At 44.6% G+C, this 14,619-nt stretch overlaps 1 protein-coding gene across 6 annotated transcripts in view; it reads right to left on the bottom strand.

Annotated features, from left to right (window-relative positions):
• TRAK1 (trafficking kinesin protein 1) overlaps positions 1 to 14,619 on the bottom strand; it is a 119,121-nt gene that overhangs the window by 56,225 nt on the left and 48,277 nt on the right. For 2 of the 6 annotated variants that reach the window (XM_049782390.1, XM_049782392.1), the window contains exon 1: positions 11,394 to 11,706. The exons of 3 other annotated variants lie outside the window; for them this stretch is intronic. In XM_049782390.1, coding sequence (XP_049638347.1) covers positions 11,394 to 11,457 — 64 coding nt within the window. In that variant the 5' untranslated portion in view covers positions 11,458 to 11,706. Of the gene's footprint in view, positions 1 to 11,393; positions 11,707 to 14,619 lie in introns of those variants that run through there. One more of the 6 variants, XM_049782393.1, reaches the window with a different exon arrangement.

Below are 14,619 nucleotides of genomic sequence, written 5' to 3'. Positions count from 1 at the left end.
TCTTGGAGATAAAGGGGTGACATTAGAAAGAACCTTTCACTCCTTACAAGGTTCCTGGAAAAGAGAACAATAAATATGCCCTGAATTCTAGCTACCAACTAAAGCAACCAAATCACTAACGCTGTTCTCTTTTCATCAGGCTGACTTAAACTATAACTTGACCCACACATATGCTTGTTGCTTTACTTTTCTGTACCCAGTGCCTGTTTTTCACTCAAAACAAGGAGGAGGCAGCATGGGAGAAAAACCCACCTGGCTAGCTCAATCTCAGTAATATCAGCTTGCAGAAAGTTCTTGCAAAAAAAAGTTATCATCATTTTACACAGCATGCCTAGCTGCTGCAGAGGCACAAATATTGATGTATAAATATTATTACTTTAAATGATTTTGTCCTGCCTAAATGCCCTGCAAAGGATTTCTCCAGTTTTCACCTGTACAAAGGTTGAGAATTACAGTTCTAGGATACAGACCAGTCAAAGGAACCAAATCTTCCCTCCGCCTGGCTTCTTAAGCTGCATCAGTCTTCCTACTACTAGAAACTCACACTGTGGATTGTATTTTACAAAGTAAACTAAGCACACTAGCAATAAACTATCTTTCCTTCGAGATTGCAATCTTGAAAATATTATTGGTGCTTCACTTAAGAACAGCTGACCATGCTTTATTGGAGAAAGAAAGGGAAATGGGTGAAAAGAAACAACAGAGAAGGAAGTGAATGGAAATCTCTGCTAAGCCAACAAATTCTTAACAGTTTTCTCTCTCCAGTTCAGTCCCTGTTGGTTTAAAAGATGGTAAAGTACTGCTTCCGGATTGGCCCATCCTGGGTCCCTCCCGCAAGCCTAATTCAGCAGGTATGGATGGGGTAGTGCCCAAGAATGTTCAAGACTCACAAGTAATTAGGATGTTAAGTCACACCTTACTTTATCCCAATACAAAGTCTTCTGACCTGCCCTTGCTCCCTCTGCCCTTCACCCAAGGCTTTTGAATTGTAAACTAAATTTACATTACTAGTTTACATTAAACTAGTGTAAACTAGTTTATACCTAGATTGCATTAGCTCCTTATAGGTACTTTGTCTGTTACAGGACCCTTCCCTGGCTTGGAGGGGAATTGTTTGGCAATAAAAGTCGTTAGTTTGGGGGTCAGAGAGGTGGCGCTAGAGGTAAGGCATCTGCCTTGCAAGTGCTAGCTTAGGATGAACCGAGGTTTGATCCCCTGGTGTCCCATATGGTCCCCCCAAGCCAGGGGCGATTTCTGAGTGCATAGCCAGGAGTAACCCCTAAGCATCAAACAGGTGTGGCCCCCAAAAACAAAAACAAACAAAAATGTTTAGTTTGGTGGGCTCCAGACCACAAGGTTGGAAGCCTTTTGGTCCTATGTTTTTCACCCTTAAGCCTGCCTGGATTATTAATTCTTCACAGTGACTCTGCTCCAGACCTGATTTCCCTGAGGTGGGATTACAGTGTGTGGAGCCCTATACCTGCACATGTAGGTGCTTCTGAGTTTAGATCCCACTTCAAAAATCTATTGATCCAGTGGTTAAGAAGAGGGCCTGGGCTGACCTGGCAGTACATGTCTTTCATGTGTGAGACCCTCATGGGTTCAATCCCCCAACACTGCTCTATGTGATCATGGTGGCTTCCATGCACTGCTAGTCCAAGTATAACTGGATGTAGCCTCTATTACTATATGTGTCAAACATCAATGTATATTATAGAGTAAGAACTGATTTACATTGGTTAAAACTATTTACTAGGTGTAAGACTATAGACAAGTTGTTAAATTTAAATGTTTCTATAAACCAGGAGAGGTGGCCTATGGGCTGCACAAGGCCTGTGAAATCATGTACTCCAGACAGGAAAGACATATAAGCATCTCATTAAATACCCATGGCTCGTCTACCTGTATTGTGTGGACCAGAGTGTTAGAAATATCCAAATGACTCTTGGCAGAAAAAAGGGGGCTCCTACCCTCATTATAAAGCATTAAAATAGATATTATGATAGTACTTAACCTCATCTAGTTGTTTTAAGAATTAATGTTTGAATCTATATACTGAGTGATGCCTAAAACACAGGAAGTCCATGATGAACATTGGTTACCATCATCATCATTATCTGATGGGTTTTTTTAAATGGCCCATATAGCAAGAAAGGCAGGTGACCAACCTGGGGTTGATTCCAGCATGACCCCTCCCAAAAAGGAGGAGGGGCAAAATATGTAGATAAAAGACTGGGAATGTGACTCAGTAGTACAGTACATGCCTAACATATTCAAGATCTTGGGCTGATTCTCAGTTCTACCCAAAATCAAAGAACAAACAAACAAACAACAACAAATAAACAACCCAGCTGGTGGGTGATGGATGAACCATATGTAATACATGTGTTTTTCTTCTTGTAACTAAGATACAAGGCTCTGTTCCAGACATTCTGAACAACAGTGGGACACTGCTGACCCACTCTGCTTCATCATCAAGTCCTTTTCTTGGGCCACAGATATTACTAAATGAGCTGGAACACAGGTTCTGCATACAGGTCTCTAGTATTCAATCCCCAGCACCAGATCCCACCCCCAGCATGACCAATAGTAACTCCCAGGTGTTCAGCTGTGAGTTGTCCTGAGCAGTGACAGGTATGAGCCCTAAAGCAAAATAAAACAAAAATCCTTTCTCTGGACTAGGTAAAAGTCTCTCTCACACCAAGCATTTCAAAACAATCTCCTTTTATAGAGCACCTTCCAACTTCCCAAGAGCAGCACCACGGATACAAACCAATCCTGGGTTAATCAGGAGGCTTGAGGCTAGCCCTCCGAGTTTTCTATCTGAAAAATTTCTACAGCAAACACATTTCCTACTTCACGAAGCGCTGAAACAAACTTTTAAATCAACAATGTCAGCACAGAAACAAGTTTACTTAACAACAGCTCTGCCACCTATCTACTAACTTACCAAACTTCATTCAGTCTCAAGAAGTCTCATGAAAATCAGTTCTGGAATGCCATAAAGAAACAAAAGGCACCACCTAATATTTGCAACACGTAAGGATTTCAGAGACCTGAGCGGAGCAATGTAAGTACACACACGCAAATAATCAAGGTCCTGTGACAAAATCAGGATCAAAGCTACTGGTGGAATTAAGTTAATTAGTTCACAAGGGAAGGGGACTTGGCAAGTTGGCAGGTACCGAAGGTTACAAAACCCAGTGTCATTAGGCCAATTCCCATGTAAGCACCTGGTACTTGAAATTGGAGCTTACGGGGGAAGAGGAGTTAAGAAAGTGGTTCTCTCAGGGTCTGCTCTGACATAGGCAAAGGTCCAAGGAGGGGGGCCCCAGCCCAGCATTTACCCTCTTCCAAGAGGTCCTGGGCTTCATTCTGCTCACCAGCGGACTTCCTCTCTTCATTCTGGCAGTCATACTCAAAACATTCTTCTTCACCTTCCACAACTCTCAGGGACATTGCTGAAGTCACCCCGACACCCAAACATCGCCCTAAGGGCCAGTCCTGGGCAGCGCTCCCCAATGTCTCCCTGGAGGAGCCCTGGGGGCCCCAGCCCCCCGGGGCACTGCCTGGGCCCTGGCTGAGGCCAAGTACATGCCCCGGCTCGCTGGACTGGAGCCTGTGCAAACCATTGGCCTCGCATCACCTAGGAGGAGCAGGAAGCAGTGGCTCCCCTCCCGAGCTGGGTGTGGCCAGGAGGGACACCTGCTGGAATGGAAGTGCCCTGCCAGGCCCCAGGGCGAGCCTGCCCAGTGCTGGAGATTCAGAGTGGGGGAGGTGAGCAGGCTGACGCCTGAAACTCAGGCAAGTTCTCCGCCTTCACCTCCTTCTCCCTACTTCCCTCCCCCTTCGAAACCAGGAGGAATGGTAGCTTCCCCCGAAGTTTCATAGCAACTGCACAAGCCATACCCATAGAGCCTGGAAGCTGGGCACCTGTCTGAAGTGGGGGGAGCTGGCAGTGAGTGGCCCTGGCCAAAGATTGCTCACCCACTGGGCAGAAAGCTTTCCCATGGGTGTGCTTCAAAGCAGACACAAATCAGGGAGGGAGGCAGTCTGACACAGAGCTCCTTGGACAAGGAGTTATCGTTCTGATTTCTAGCAAAGGGGACTATAGCCCTTCAGCCACTCCTTCCTGAGCTCAGTTGAGCACACCCTACTCTTTCTTTGTTAATCAATGGCCACATTTGGTGTTTTCCAGCTGCACTCCACAAATCACACTTGGTGTGCTCACCACCAAATGGAGATCTCCTCCACCTGGAGGATAAAAGGAGGCAGAGCTGAAGCCTGCTAGCTCACAGTGTTGCCAGGCAAAAGGTTTTAGCTCTGTTGTATTCTCCAGAGAATAATTCCTCTGCATGAGCTGATCCTTCCTGTGACCATGAAAAAAGAAGGATCTTCTCATCACACCCGCTCTGGGACTATCTCAGTGCATTCACCAGAGTCTGTTCTCAGTCTCCTTCCAGCCTGCTCTGAAAAACTTCATGAGTAAACCAAACCTGCATGTCATTGCCTTGATCAAAAATTCCCTGCAAGAGTTCAGGGACTATATTGTATTCCACATTCAAATCCGCCAGGCTAACGCTTCTAGTGAGGCAGACAAAAATGCCTACTGAATTGCATTACTCTCTTCACAATTATTTTTTTTTCTCTTGAATATATCAAGTGGTGCTAAGGAGACCAGCAGAAGCCCCTCCTGCAGACCCTCTAGCCAACTAGACCTGTTGTTCTATGTAAGAATGTGATGCTGTTTGGGCCCTGTGGAGCCAGGGATGACCTGGACCACCCCAATATGGTGGCCTTGAGGACCATATCTGTTGGTGTTCAGGAGGCTCTAGAGTGTCAAGCATTAAACCAGGCTGTTCACAAGCAAGGCATATGTATGTCTTAACCCCCGCTCAATATCTTCAACCCTTTCACAAACTCTTATTTAAGACCATATGTAAATGTGTCTATGTGGACTGTAATAAATTACTCACAAAGTACAGTCCAGAGTTGTATGCACTATCCACAATTGTAACCCCAAAACGATTACACTTTGTGGTGTTGAAGATCTTTCCTTTGTCAAAGAGATGTTTCATAGCAATTCTGTAGCAAGGAAGAGTTCAGGATGCCTTTTGGAAACCTGCCTACACATTAAATACAATATTTATGAAAACACATACTCAGAAAAAAAAAAGCATCTTCCTTTCATCTCAGTAGATGTTACATGAAAGAGCTTGTTAATTTGTTTAAATGGCAGCTAGTGTAAACTAACTCTTGGGACTGGATGCAGATATGGTCGAAGACACTCTACCCACCTAGCCCAGAACATTATTCATTCACCACATATCAGACTGACTCAGTGTGTGCATATACCACAGGGCTACGGAGCTTGGAAATGAAAATAAAAGCTGATTTCATGGATCTGAAACACAGGAAGTGATTTTACTCAGAACCAAGTTTGGCTTGGCTAAAAAATAAACTTAGGGAATAGGAGAGATAGTATAGCAGGAAGGGTGCTTGCCTTGTGTTACCACCCCCAACTTCCTGCCTATCTTACCTGAATAGTGAGACCCTCCCACAGCTGGAAGGGGTCTATGGTTGGTAATTAAGAGTGGACTGGGGAAGGGGTGAAGGAGAGAGAGAATGGATGCAGAGAGGCTGCTTGGTTTAGAGGCCATGTGAAAAATATGCACATGGCAGTTAGGGCCTTGTAATAAAGCTGAATGTCTCCTGAAACATCAACTGACAGCCTGTGGATCATTTTCTCGCTATTATCCTTAACCCTCAGATTCGTGGGCCTAAGGGGCTGCAGGCGCCGGGCCAGGCCGAGAAAGGCCTCACCATCCATCCATGCACCACTAGAACATTATAATTAGTAATTAATACAACAGCCTTGAACATGGCTAACTCCAGTTTGATTCCCAGCATCACATAAAGTTTTCTGAGAACTACCATGAATAACTCCTGAGTGTACAGCTAAGAGGAATAACCCCAGAGCACTGCTAAGTCTAGCCCCTCTAAAAATAAATAAATAAGGGGGGCACATCCAGGACTGTAGGGAGCAAGAAACTCTAACAATACCAGGGCCTGTGTTGCCCTGTCACTCTAGTCCTTGAAGCTGGGGATGCAGGTGGTGGGGGGCAGAAAATGTGGTGTCAAGGTCTTATAGATGTCAGTTCCAACCCTTTGAGCTATATCCCTAGTGCTTCTAGTTATCTTTTATTTCAAGTCTAGGTTAATCCAAGAGATAGTGCAAAGACTGGAGCATATGCTTTGCCCAAAGAAGAGACCTGTGTTCAACATGTGACACTATGTACCACATGCCTCCCCCATCGCTGGGTGTCCAAAAACAAAATTTAGGATAACCTTAGTAAATTATGCCAAAGCCTATAGTAGTTATATAATAACCATTAAAAATGTGACCTTCTGATAAATACAGAGCGATATCACTTATATGTGTTATTTAGAATAACTGTATGAAGAAGTACAATGGTTTAAATGAGAGTTGTCTCGAACACCTTTAACACCTTTGACCCCAGAGTATATAGTAAAGAGAAGGAAATAAATTGAGTGGAACAGGAGAAACACAAATATGAAAGCATGGGGGCCAGGAGCGAGGGGCCAAGTGGTCTCAGGTGCATTGGTGGTGTTAAAAAAAAAAAGGACAGAACTAAACATCCAAGCCAAAGGCAACAACAATGGAAGAAACCCTAATTTTAATGATCTAAACTTAAAATGGGCCTGTTTTGCTGGCAGGCTAGGGGCAAAGGGTGATGAGTATGGGATACACTCAAAGAACATCAGTGGAGGGAAGTTGACACTGGTGGTAGGATTGGCCCTGATTTATTGTATGTCTGAAACTCAATTATGAAGGACTTTGTAAATAATACTGGTTTCAATAAAATAAGTTTAAATTTAAAAAAATAAAGAAAATGTAGCCTCTGACCATAAGACTGCTGTAGACTGGATGCCCTCCTGTTTCTCAGGCTTTAGTTCCCCACTCCCACTAGCAAGAGCCCAATTACCTCCCTCCATCTGTGGGAATGTGAGTGAATTCTCAAAACCTATCCACATCTGCATTCCCTTCAACATTCAAGATAGAGATAGGTCAGAGAGCATCTCTTTTGAAGAGGCTCCTTTCCCAAAAGACAAAGCAAAACATACTCTCTCAGATGGACTCTGGTTCTTCTCTCTCAACTCACCACCACAGACATCATCTCTCTCTGAAGGTACTCCCTGAATAGTCCCAAGAATGGCCACAAGCCACTGTGGCTAAACCTGATTAAATCCAACTTGTTTTAACATGAAAAAACGGTCTTTAATTCAGTCTTTCTAGCTACATGCCAGGGGTTCTCCTGCCATACTCTAAAGTATAGAACACTCGACCATCATAGGAGTTCCAGAGGCCAGTCCCACACAACCCAGTGCTACTTTCTGTTAAGAGGAGAAACTAATCCTCTAGGCCTCTGGAGCAGGGGGAGAGGAGGTTCCTGAAACCCATGGACCATTGTGGAAGTTGGAGCCAGTTACATGCGAATTTTCAACTTTGTGGTGGGGAAGATCAGTGCCTCCATTCCACACATTGTTCAAGGGTCACTTTGGGGTGTGTGTGTGTGTGTGTGTGTGTGTGTGTGTGTGTGTGTGTGTGTGTGTCCTGGGTGTTGCCAGGAATTACACCTAGGTCCTGACACATGCAAGATGATATCCTGAATTTAGCTGTATATTTTGATCACCATCTTTGACTAACTGAAGACTTAGATCTTCAGATATTGAAGCAGAGGACTCATGGGCTGAGCAACCACAAAGCAACTACAGGTGGCAGGTCTGGGAACTTGCTGTTTCTTTCACCAAAGAGCATAAGCATGCAAGACCCTTGAGGAAACTGACCTTTAGTAATAGGCCAGCCCTATTTTGGGGAGGCAGAGACATAAAAGCAAAGAGAGCAGCCTAGCAGAGGACATAGGGTAAAGAGAAGAGGAGTTGAGCCCTGGGCAGAGCAGGGGTGGCACTCAAACTGGAGGTAGTCTACAGGGAAGCCCCTGCAGATGCTCAAGAATCCTCAGGTTCCACATCCACAGATCCAGCCAATCCACCTTCATTGCTGGAGAAATTGAGTTAATGTGGAAGTCATGGAGATGAAGAACCCACTGTGTACTGGGAACAATCCCTGTACAAGTGACGCCCAGCAATTCAAACCTGCACTATTCAAGGGTGCCCAGTGGGTACATGATACATATATTTCATCTCTTTCTTGTTAAAAAATAATTCTGCTTTCTCAGATGGCTTGGGAAATGAAATACAGGAAAGTCATTTCCAGAAGCTATGACACTAGTCATAGCTTTTCAGTGAATGCTTAAAATATAGCCAAACTCCATGCAAAAAAACAGTGAGCCCCACCTTGGGGAAGGGAGGTACATTTTTAGAAGTCACACCAAGCACATAACAGCATATACAACTATCCTTGGATTCTGTAATGGATTTTCACAAAGAAAAGAGAAGTCTGAGGATATGGTTCTGCTGCAACTATCTCCCTGGGTTATCCCTTTTAGTTCCAATGAAGCCTAGATCACCCCAACACTCAAGCAAAATAGTTCGAAAGATGGAAAGGTAGGAAACAAACAGCAGCAGGTACAAGTGGCCAATCTCCAATGGCTGCTTCTCAGCACCCTTTATGAAAAGAGTCCTTGCTAACTAGTATGAGTAGAAAATAAAATTAAGCACTGGTGTGGTATGTCACCATTTACTAAGCACCTTCCACTTTTCACAACACCAACAAGGGTGGGTCTTGTATTTCAGTTCGTGAAGCTATGGGTTGGCCAACTCACTGAGAATGTGTCCCAACTTCATTTAATTCCAACTGTGAAAGAACTTTCAAGTGTTCTGCTTCTTATATTTCCATCCACATATATATATTATCTTCCCAGTATAGATTTAAATGCAAATCACGAAGTCTGACACACATGATTTTGCATATTTTGTAAAATAATTGCCTCATCTTTTTTAGTAGTATGGAAAGTTTCTTGGAAATTTTCCTCATTAAGGATGCAAATGCCAGACAGAGACAAAGCTTTACTGTGTGTCTGTCTACTTCTACCCAGGCACCCCCCTCAGAAAGGCAGAGCCATGCTCAAACATTGATTTGAACGCTAACAGTGAACACAAAGAAAACAGCATTTCCAGATGAACTCACATAAGGCCAAGAACAAGTAGTGAAAAAATATGTGAGTGATGATATAATCCACACATTTTGGAAATCCCTTTTAACCCTCTTTTGGGGTTTCCTACACTGGATTATTTCTGAGTTTCAGTTCCTTTCTTTATGCCATACATTTTTAATGAGATGATAAAAATGCTCATTACCCCAGTAAATTCTGTCCCAATAGCCACCTCCCCTGTATCTAAGTAGAGATAGAAGGTAAAGGTGAAAGATTTGCTCATCATGCATTCCAATAAGAATTGCAATCAATATCTATTTATCCTGGGACAAATGAGAGACTTTTTCCTGTTTTTTTTCTACAAGAGAAAAAATGAGGGTGCCCCTGGGCAAAAGGACTTAACTGAGAATCTACAGTGTAAGAGAATCCTGTGATAGGCGCCCAGATTGGGGTAGGTGTCCTCAGCTTTGGCCAGTGACAATCTCTAATTGCAACACAGGGCTGGGCTGTCCAGAGAGCTAGGTGATGTGGCAATTGAGTCAGGCCAGTTGAAAAGCCTCCCTGTCCCATTTCTCTATGTACCAAACTACACTCAATACATCCATAGGCTGGATAATAACCAAGAATCCCCAACCAGGGGTTCCTGAGAATGTATTTAATGGCTTAAAGATTAAGGGAGATACAAATATTGAATCCTTACTCTGTAAAATGAGAACTAATATTATATTACATATCAACTGAAGCACAATTAAAAAAAAAGTTATAGTGTGTTCCATGAGTCCCAGCTCACCCAGAATATTAGAAGTAGCCTTGTGAGCGCCTCTCATAAACAGGTAAGGGGCTGGAAGGTGCATCGGGGACCACATGATCCCCTCAAGATCCTGAGAGTTACTTTCATCATTAGGCATGATTATTCAAGAAATTCACACACACACACACACACACACACACACACACACACACACACACACGCTTCTGACAAGGACAACTCTCACTAACAGTAGGGTAACAGTAAGAGGATTTCTCTGTGCATTTAGTCCACCCTCACCTCCAGAAGGAAGAAACTATTGTCAACCCTCTCTTGACCCCTCTCTTGCAGCCCTGGGCCAAAGCAGAAATCAAGTGTGAAGAGAGAAGGGACTGGTTCAGTTTACTAAGGAGGCTGGCTCCATCCTGCTCCATCATTCAAGGTGATCTAAAGAAGTCATGGTTTGAGAGAGGCAAACTATCAGGTCAATTTAAAAAAGATCAGTTAATGATTCTTGGGGGCCAGGAACATGCCATCGCTGAGGCACAGACTCAAGGTGCAGGTACTCGTGTGTGTGTGTGTGTGTGTGTGTGTGTGTGTGTGTGTGTGAGAGAGAGAGAGAGAGAGGAGAGAGAGAGAGAGAGAGAGAGAGAGAGAGAGAGAGAGAGAGAGAGAGAGAGAGCATACGTGTATGCACGTGCGCTAGTCCAAGGCCATTTTAAAGAAGCAGTAAAAAAAAAAAAAATGGAGCATGTCAGACTCAATTTAGATGCCCAAAGCAGAGGGGCTGGAGGGCCGTCCCCAGTGGCCTCTCCAGAAAGCAGCTTGATTCTGGTGTTACGCTCCTGGGCTCTCCTGAGAAAATGCCTGCACAAACTCCTCCCTTCTCCTCTGGAATGTGCCACACCTTCCCAGTCCATGCCAGTTAGTGACCTACAGACAGACAGGCAGACAGGCAGGCAGGCTTCTCCGTCCTCCTCAATGTCTCCCCATCCTCATTTCTGAGTAGCTGCTAGGGGGCACAGAGGCTTGGGCTTTTTCCACAGCTTCCCTTACAGCCCCCAGGTCCAAGCAGAGGAAAAGAACGGACACTTTCAGGCCCTGCTACTGACCCCTGGGCAGAGAGGCATCTCCTAAAGCACTATTCATGTGTCCTCATACATGCATAAGCAGACATGTGAGAGCACACACACACACACACACACACACACACACATAGTGTGCATGTATCGCTCTTTACCCCAGAGAACAGTCAATTTGCAAGTGGCAAGTTTGCAATCTGGGTGGGCCCCGCATCATGGTCACCCTTACCAGACACACCGCAGAGGACTGTGCCGGGTTACAGCCCTGGCCACCTGTCTTTGAGCTTTGGTGCTATGCCTGGCTGCTGACTGGGCTGCTTCCACCGCCGCCCTCCTTCAGCCCCTCTCCTTGGGACCCCACCCCCTCCCGCAGTGGGAGATAATGGCCCGACGAATCCCTGCTCTCTGATGCAGGGGCATAATTACCATCCGAGCACTCTTCATAATACCAGTCTAGTTCATAGTAATCCGCTTCAATAAATTTCTGCATAGTCAGTTGCCTTGCGGAGAGAAGAATGGACTTCACGGCGCCATCGACATCAAGTGAAACGCTGCCCTGCCTCCCTGTCCTTCCACGACGCTGGGCACTGGGGCACCCCAAAACATGCCCCAGTGAGGCTGTGCATTCTTGAGGCTGGGCTAGAGTCCAAACAGAACAGGGGCCCTGAAGAGAAAAATTCTTAAGGCGTTGGGGGAAGCAGTTGGGGAGAGCTCGCTGAGACCCCAGCAGCCCTGGCTGATAAAGCAGCAAGGACAGCAGCAGCTCTGAATGGGAGTAGCCAAAGTCGTCCTATCCCGGCACGCTGAAGGTGACGTCAGGGACACACACCACCAGCCGGAGGTCTCGCTGGAGCCTAGCCTTCTGCTCCCAGCTCAGCTTTCAATCTAACAGTTGCCATAGAAACTGGCTGGCTCTGAGAACTGATGCAGAGATGGAGGAAATGTCTTCCAAGGATGCAAGCAGAGGGGCTAAAATGTGCCATGCAGGCAGAAAAGTGGGTGCGGGCAAGTGGGAAATTGAGTCACCCCCAAATTCCCTCCTCAGATATAAGGTGGAGTTTATATGTTCTATACTGGGCCACGGGAGACTCTTCATTTTACAAATACCACCACTGAATACCTGCAACCATTACCACCACTTTTCTTCCCATGACCTGAGTTAAAACAAAATTTTGTAACACATAAGATCCCCACCTACAGGAAACAGACCTTCTTAGAAAAATAGGGATGCTTTCCATTTAAATACAGAGCTGTTCTCATGTGTTTGCTTGAATTTGGGGGAAACAGGGAGAACTATAACATAAAAAAGGAGATATACTACGGCCTAGAAAGGGTTCTGAGCAATACCATACACTCCTCATGTATAATGATACATGTCATCCAAGCAGGAAGTAGCACTTCAAAAGGAAGTGTGAAGGCTAGGCTTTGAAGCTGTTCTTATAATGAACCTATAAAGTATACTTTCTTTAAAAATAAACTTGCGGGGCCATAGTAATAGCACAGCAGGTAGGGCATTTGCTTTGCATGCAGCCAACTCAAATTCAATCTTCAGCATCTCATATGGTCCCACAAGCCTGACAGGAGTGATTTCTGAGTGCAGAGCCAGGAGTAACCCATAAGATTCACTGGGTGTGGCCCAAAAACCAAAAAAGAGAAAAAAAGACTTGTTCCTCCCTTCACTAACAATATTGCAAGTCATAATGTCTATAAGGAAGAGAGAGAGAAAGAGAGAGAGTGAGAGAGAGAGAACAAGAAAGAGAAGGGTAGAACAAGAGAGAAAAGAAAGAACAAAAATGTCTACCATGAAGGCAGGGGAGAGGGCAGGGGGTAAAGAAGGAGTGAAACTGGGGGCATTGGTGGTGGGAAATTGCACTGGTAAAGAGGATTGTAAATTGTATGACTGAAACTCAATCATGGACAACTTTGTAACTAAAAACAAAAAAAAAAACCCCACTGTATTATGAACAACCTTGTAACCATGGTGTTTAAATTAAGTAATTTTTTAAAAGAATAAAATATGACCTTTCTACTAATAGCACAGTGGTAGGGCCTTTGCATGCCTTGCATGCGGCTGACTCAGGATGGACCTGGGTTCGATCCCCCAGCATCCAATATGGTCCACAAGCCAGGAGCAATTTTTGAGCACATAGCCAGGAGTCAACCCTGAGTGTCACCAGGTGTGGCCCAAAAAGCAAAAAGTAAAAGAAAGAATGAACTTGCCATCTAGTATGCTAAATAATAAATTTATGCTAAACCTGGGTAGGCTTGAAATATATTGTTACAATGAGGAACCAGAGTGTGCGATAGGCCAGAGACTTCCTGTAAGTTAAACTCCTCTGATGGATAAAACAGGGATCTCAGTCTTAGCACTTCTCCCTTGGCTCTACAGAGTTACCTCCCCATAACACACCTGCTAACACCCCTCTCAATCTCACAAAAGCAAGTCAAAAGTATCTCCAGGCCTGTGCATGGGTAAAATTCAATGGACTGAAATACCACTGCCCTAAAGCAAAACTACTTTCAAAGCCCCACAGACCTGTTGGACTAGTGCAAGAGCTACATGTTGGCCTCTACAGCAGCCTTGTGGCCTGGCTCCCATTACCTCTTAATTGTCTAGTTTGCAAATAAAGAGCAGTTGGAAGTTCTCTTTATTGAGAGTGGTAAGAAACCTGGACAATTCTCTTTATTCTTCAGAAGGCTTCTGATGCCTCAGTTAATCAACTTCAAGGCAAAGAGGCTCCACTAGGCCAAGCTTTAGCAGGTTCAGTGAGCACACCGATCAACTGCAGAAACATGACAAGGCTGGGGTTGGACTCAAAATGCTGTACTTCTAAAAGGTTTCACACACAAATAATTTTGAAAAATAAATAAAAGGTTCTGCATAATGCCAATGCTACTATTGGTCCTCAGACTACATTTTCAAGATCAATGCTCTTCTATATGCTGGACAGGTAAAGGAGGAAGTGAGGAAGAGTGGTAGACACTGGTGGGGGGAGTGTTTTATGGATTCCAGTTTCTAGGGCCCAACTTGGAGAGAGAAAGAGAGAGAGAGAGAGAGAGAGAGAGAGAGAGAGAGAGAGAGAGAGAGAGAGAGAGAGAGAGAGAGAGAGAGAGAGAGAGAGAGAGAGAGAGAGAGAGAGAGAGAGAAAGCCAGCTTGGGGGAACTTTACAATAATACATGAGTGAATCTTTGGTTTCTAATGTTTTAGAAGGACTGAGATAGACTTACCCAAGACTTGTCATATAGGTCAAATCACTGGATATGTGTTCAGTTATCCTCACTGGAATCCATACAACACTCCCCCCCCCCACCAGTGTCTACCACTCTCCCTCATCCTACATTGCCGCAGACCACTAGGGCCACTCTCCAAGGTGTTCAGGAACCTTCAAGACCATACCAGGCAGTGCCCAAGGAACCATGTGGCACTGAGGTTTGAACTCAGGTCCACAGCAATGCACCCCTGACCAGTGAATTATCTTCTGTCCCTCATTTAAGCTCTGCCCTATGACATCTACTTAAAAGTGAGCAATCATTTTATTTTCTGTTACAATAGATTCTGAACATTATCTGAATACTTCTCATCTTTCCCCTTGATCTATCATCATCTCTCCCAGGTAATGATATAGGTAACTATGATTATAGGCCTCAACA

Source organism: Suncus etruscus, chromosome 10 (genome assembly GCF_024139225.1).
Source record: "Suncus etruscus isolate mSunEtr1 chromosome 10, mSunEtr1.pri.cur, whole genome shotgun sequence".
Lineage (NCBI taxonomy): Eukaryota > Metazoa > Chordata > Mammalia > Eulipotyphla > Soricidae > Suncus > Suncus etruscus.
Note: the sequence above shows the minus strand (reverse complement) of the source record. Positions and strands in the feature narration are given on the sequence as shown.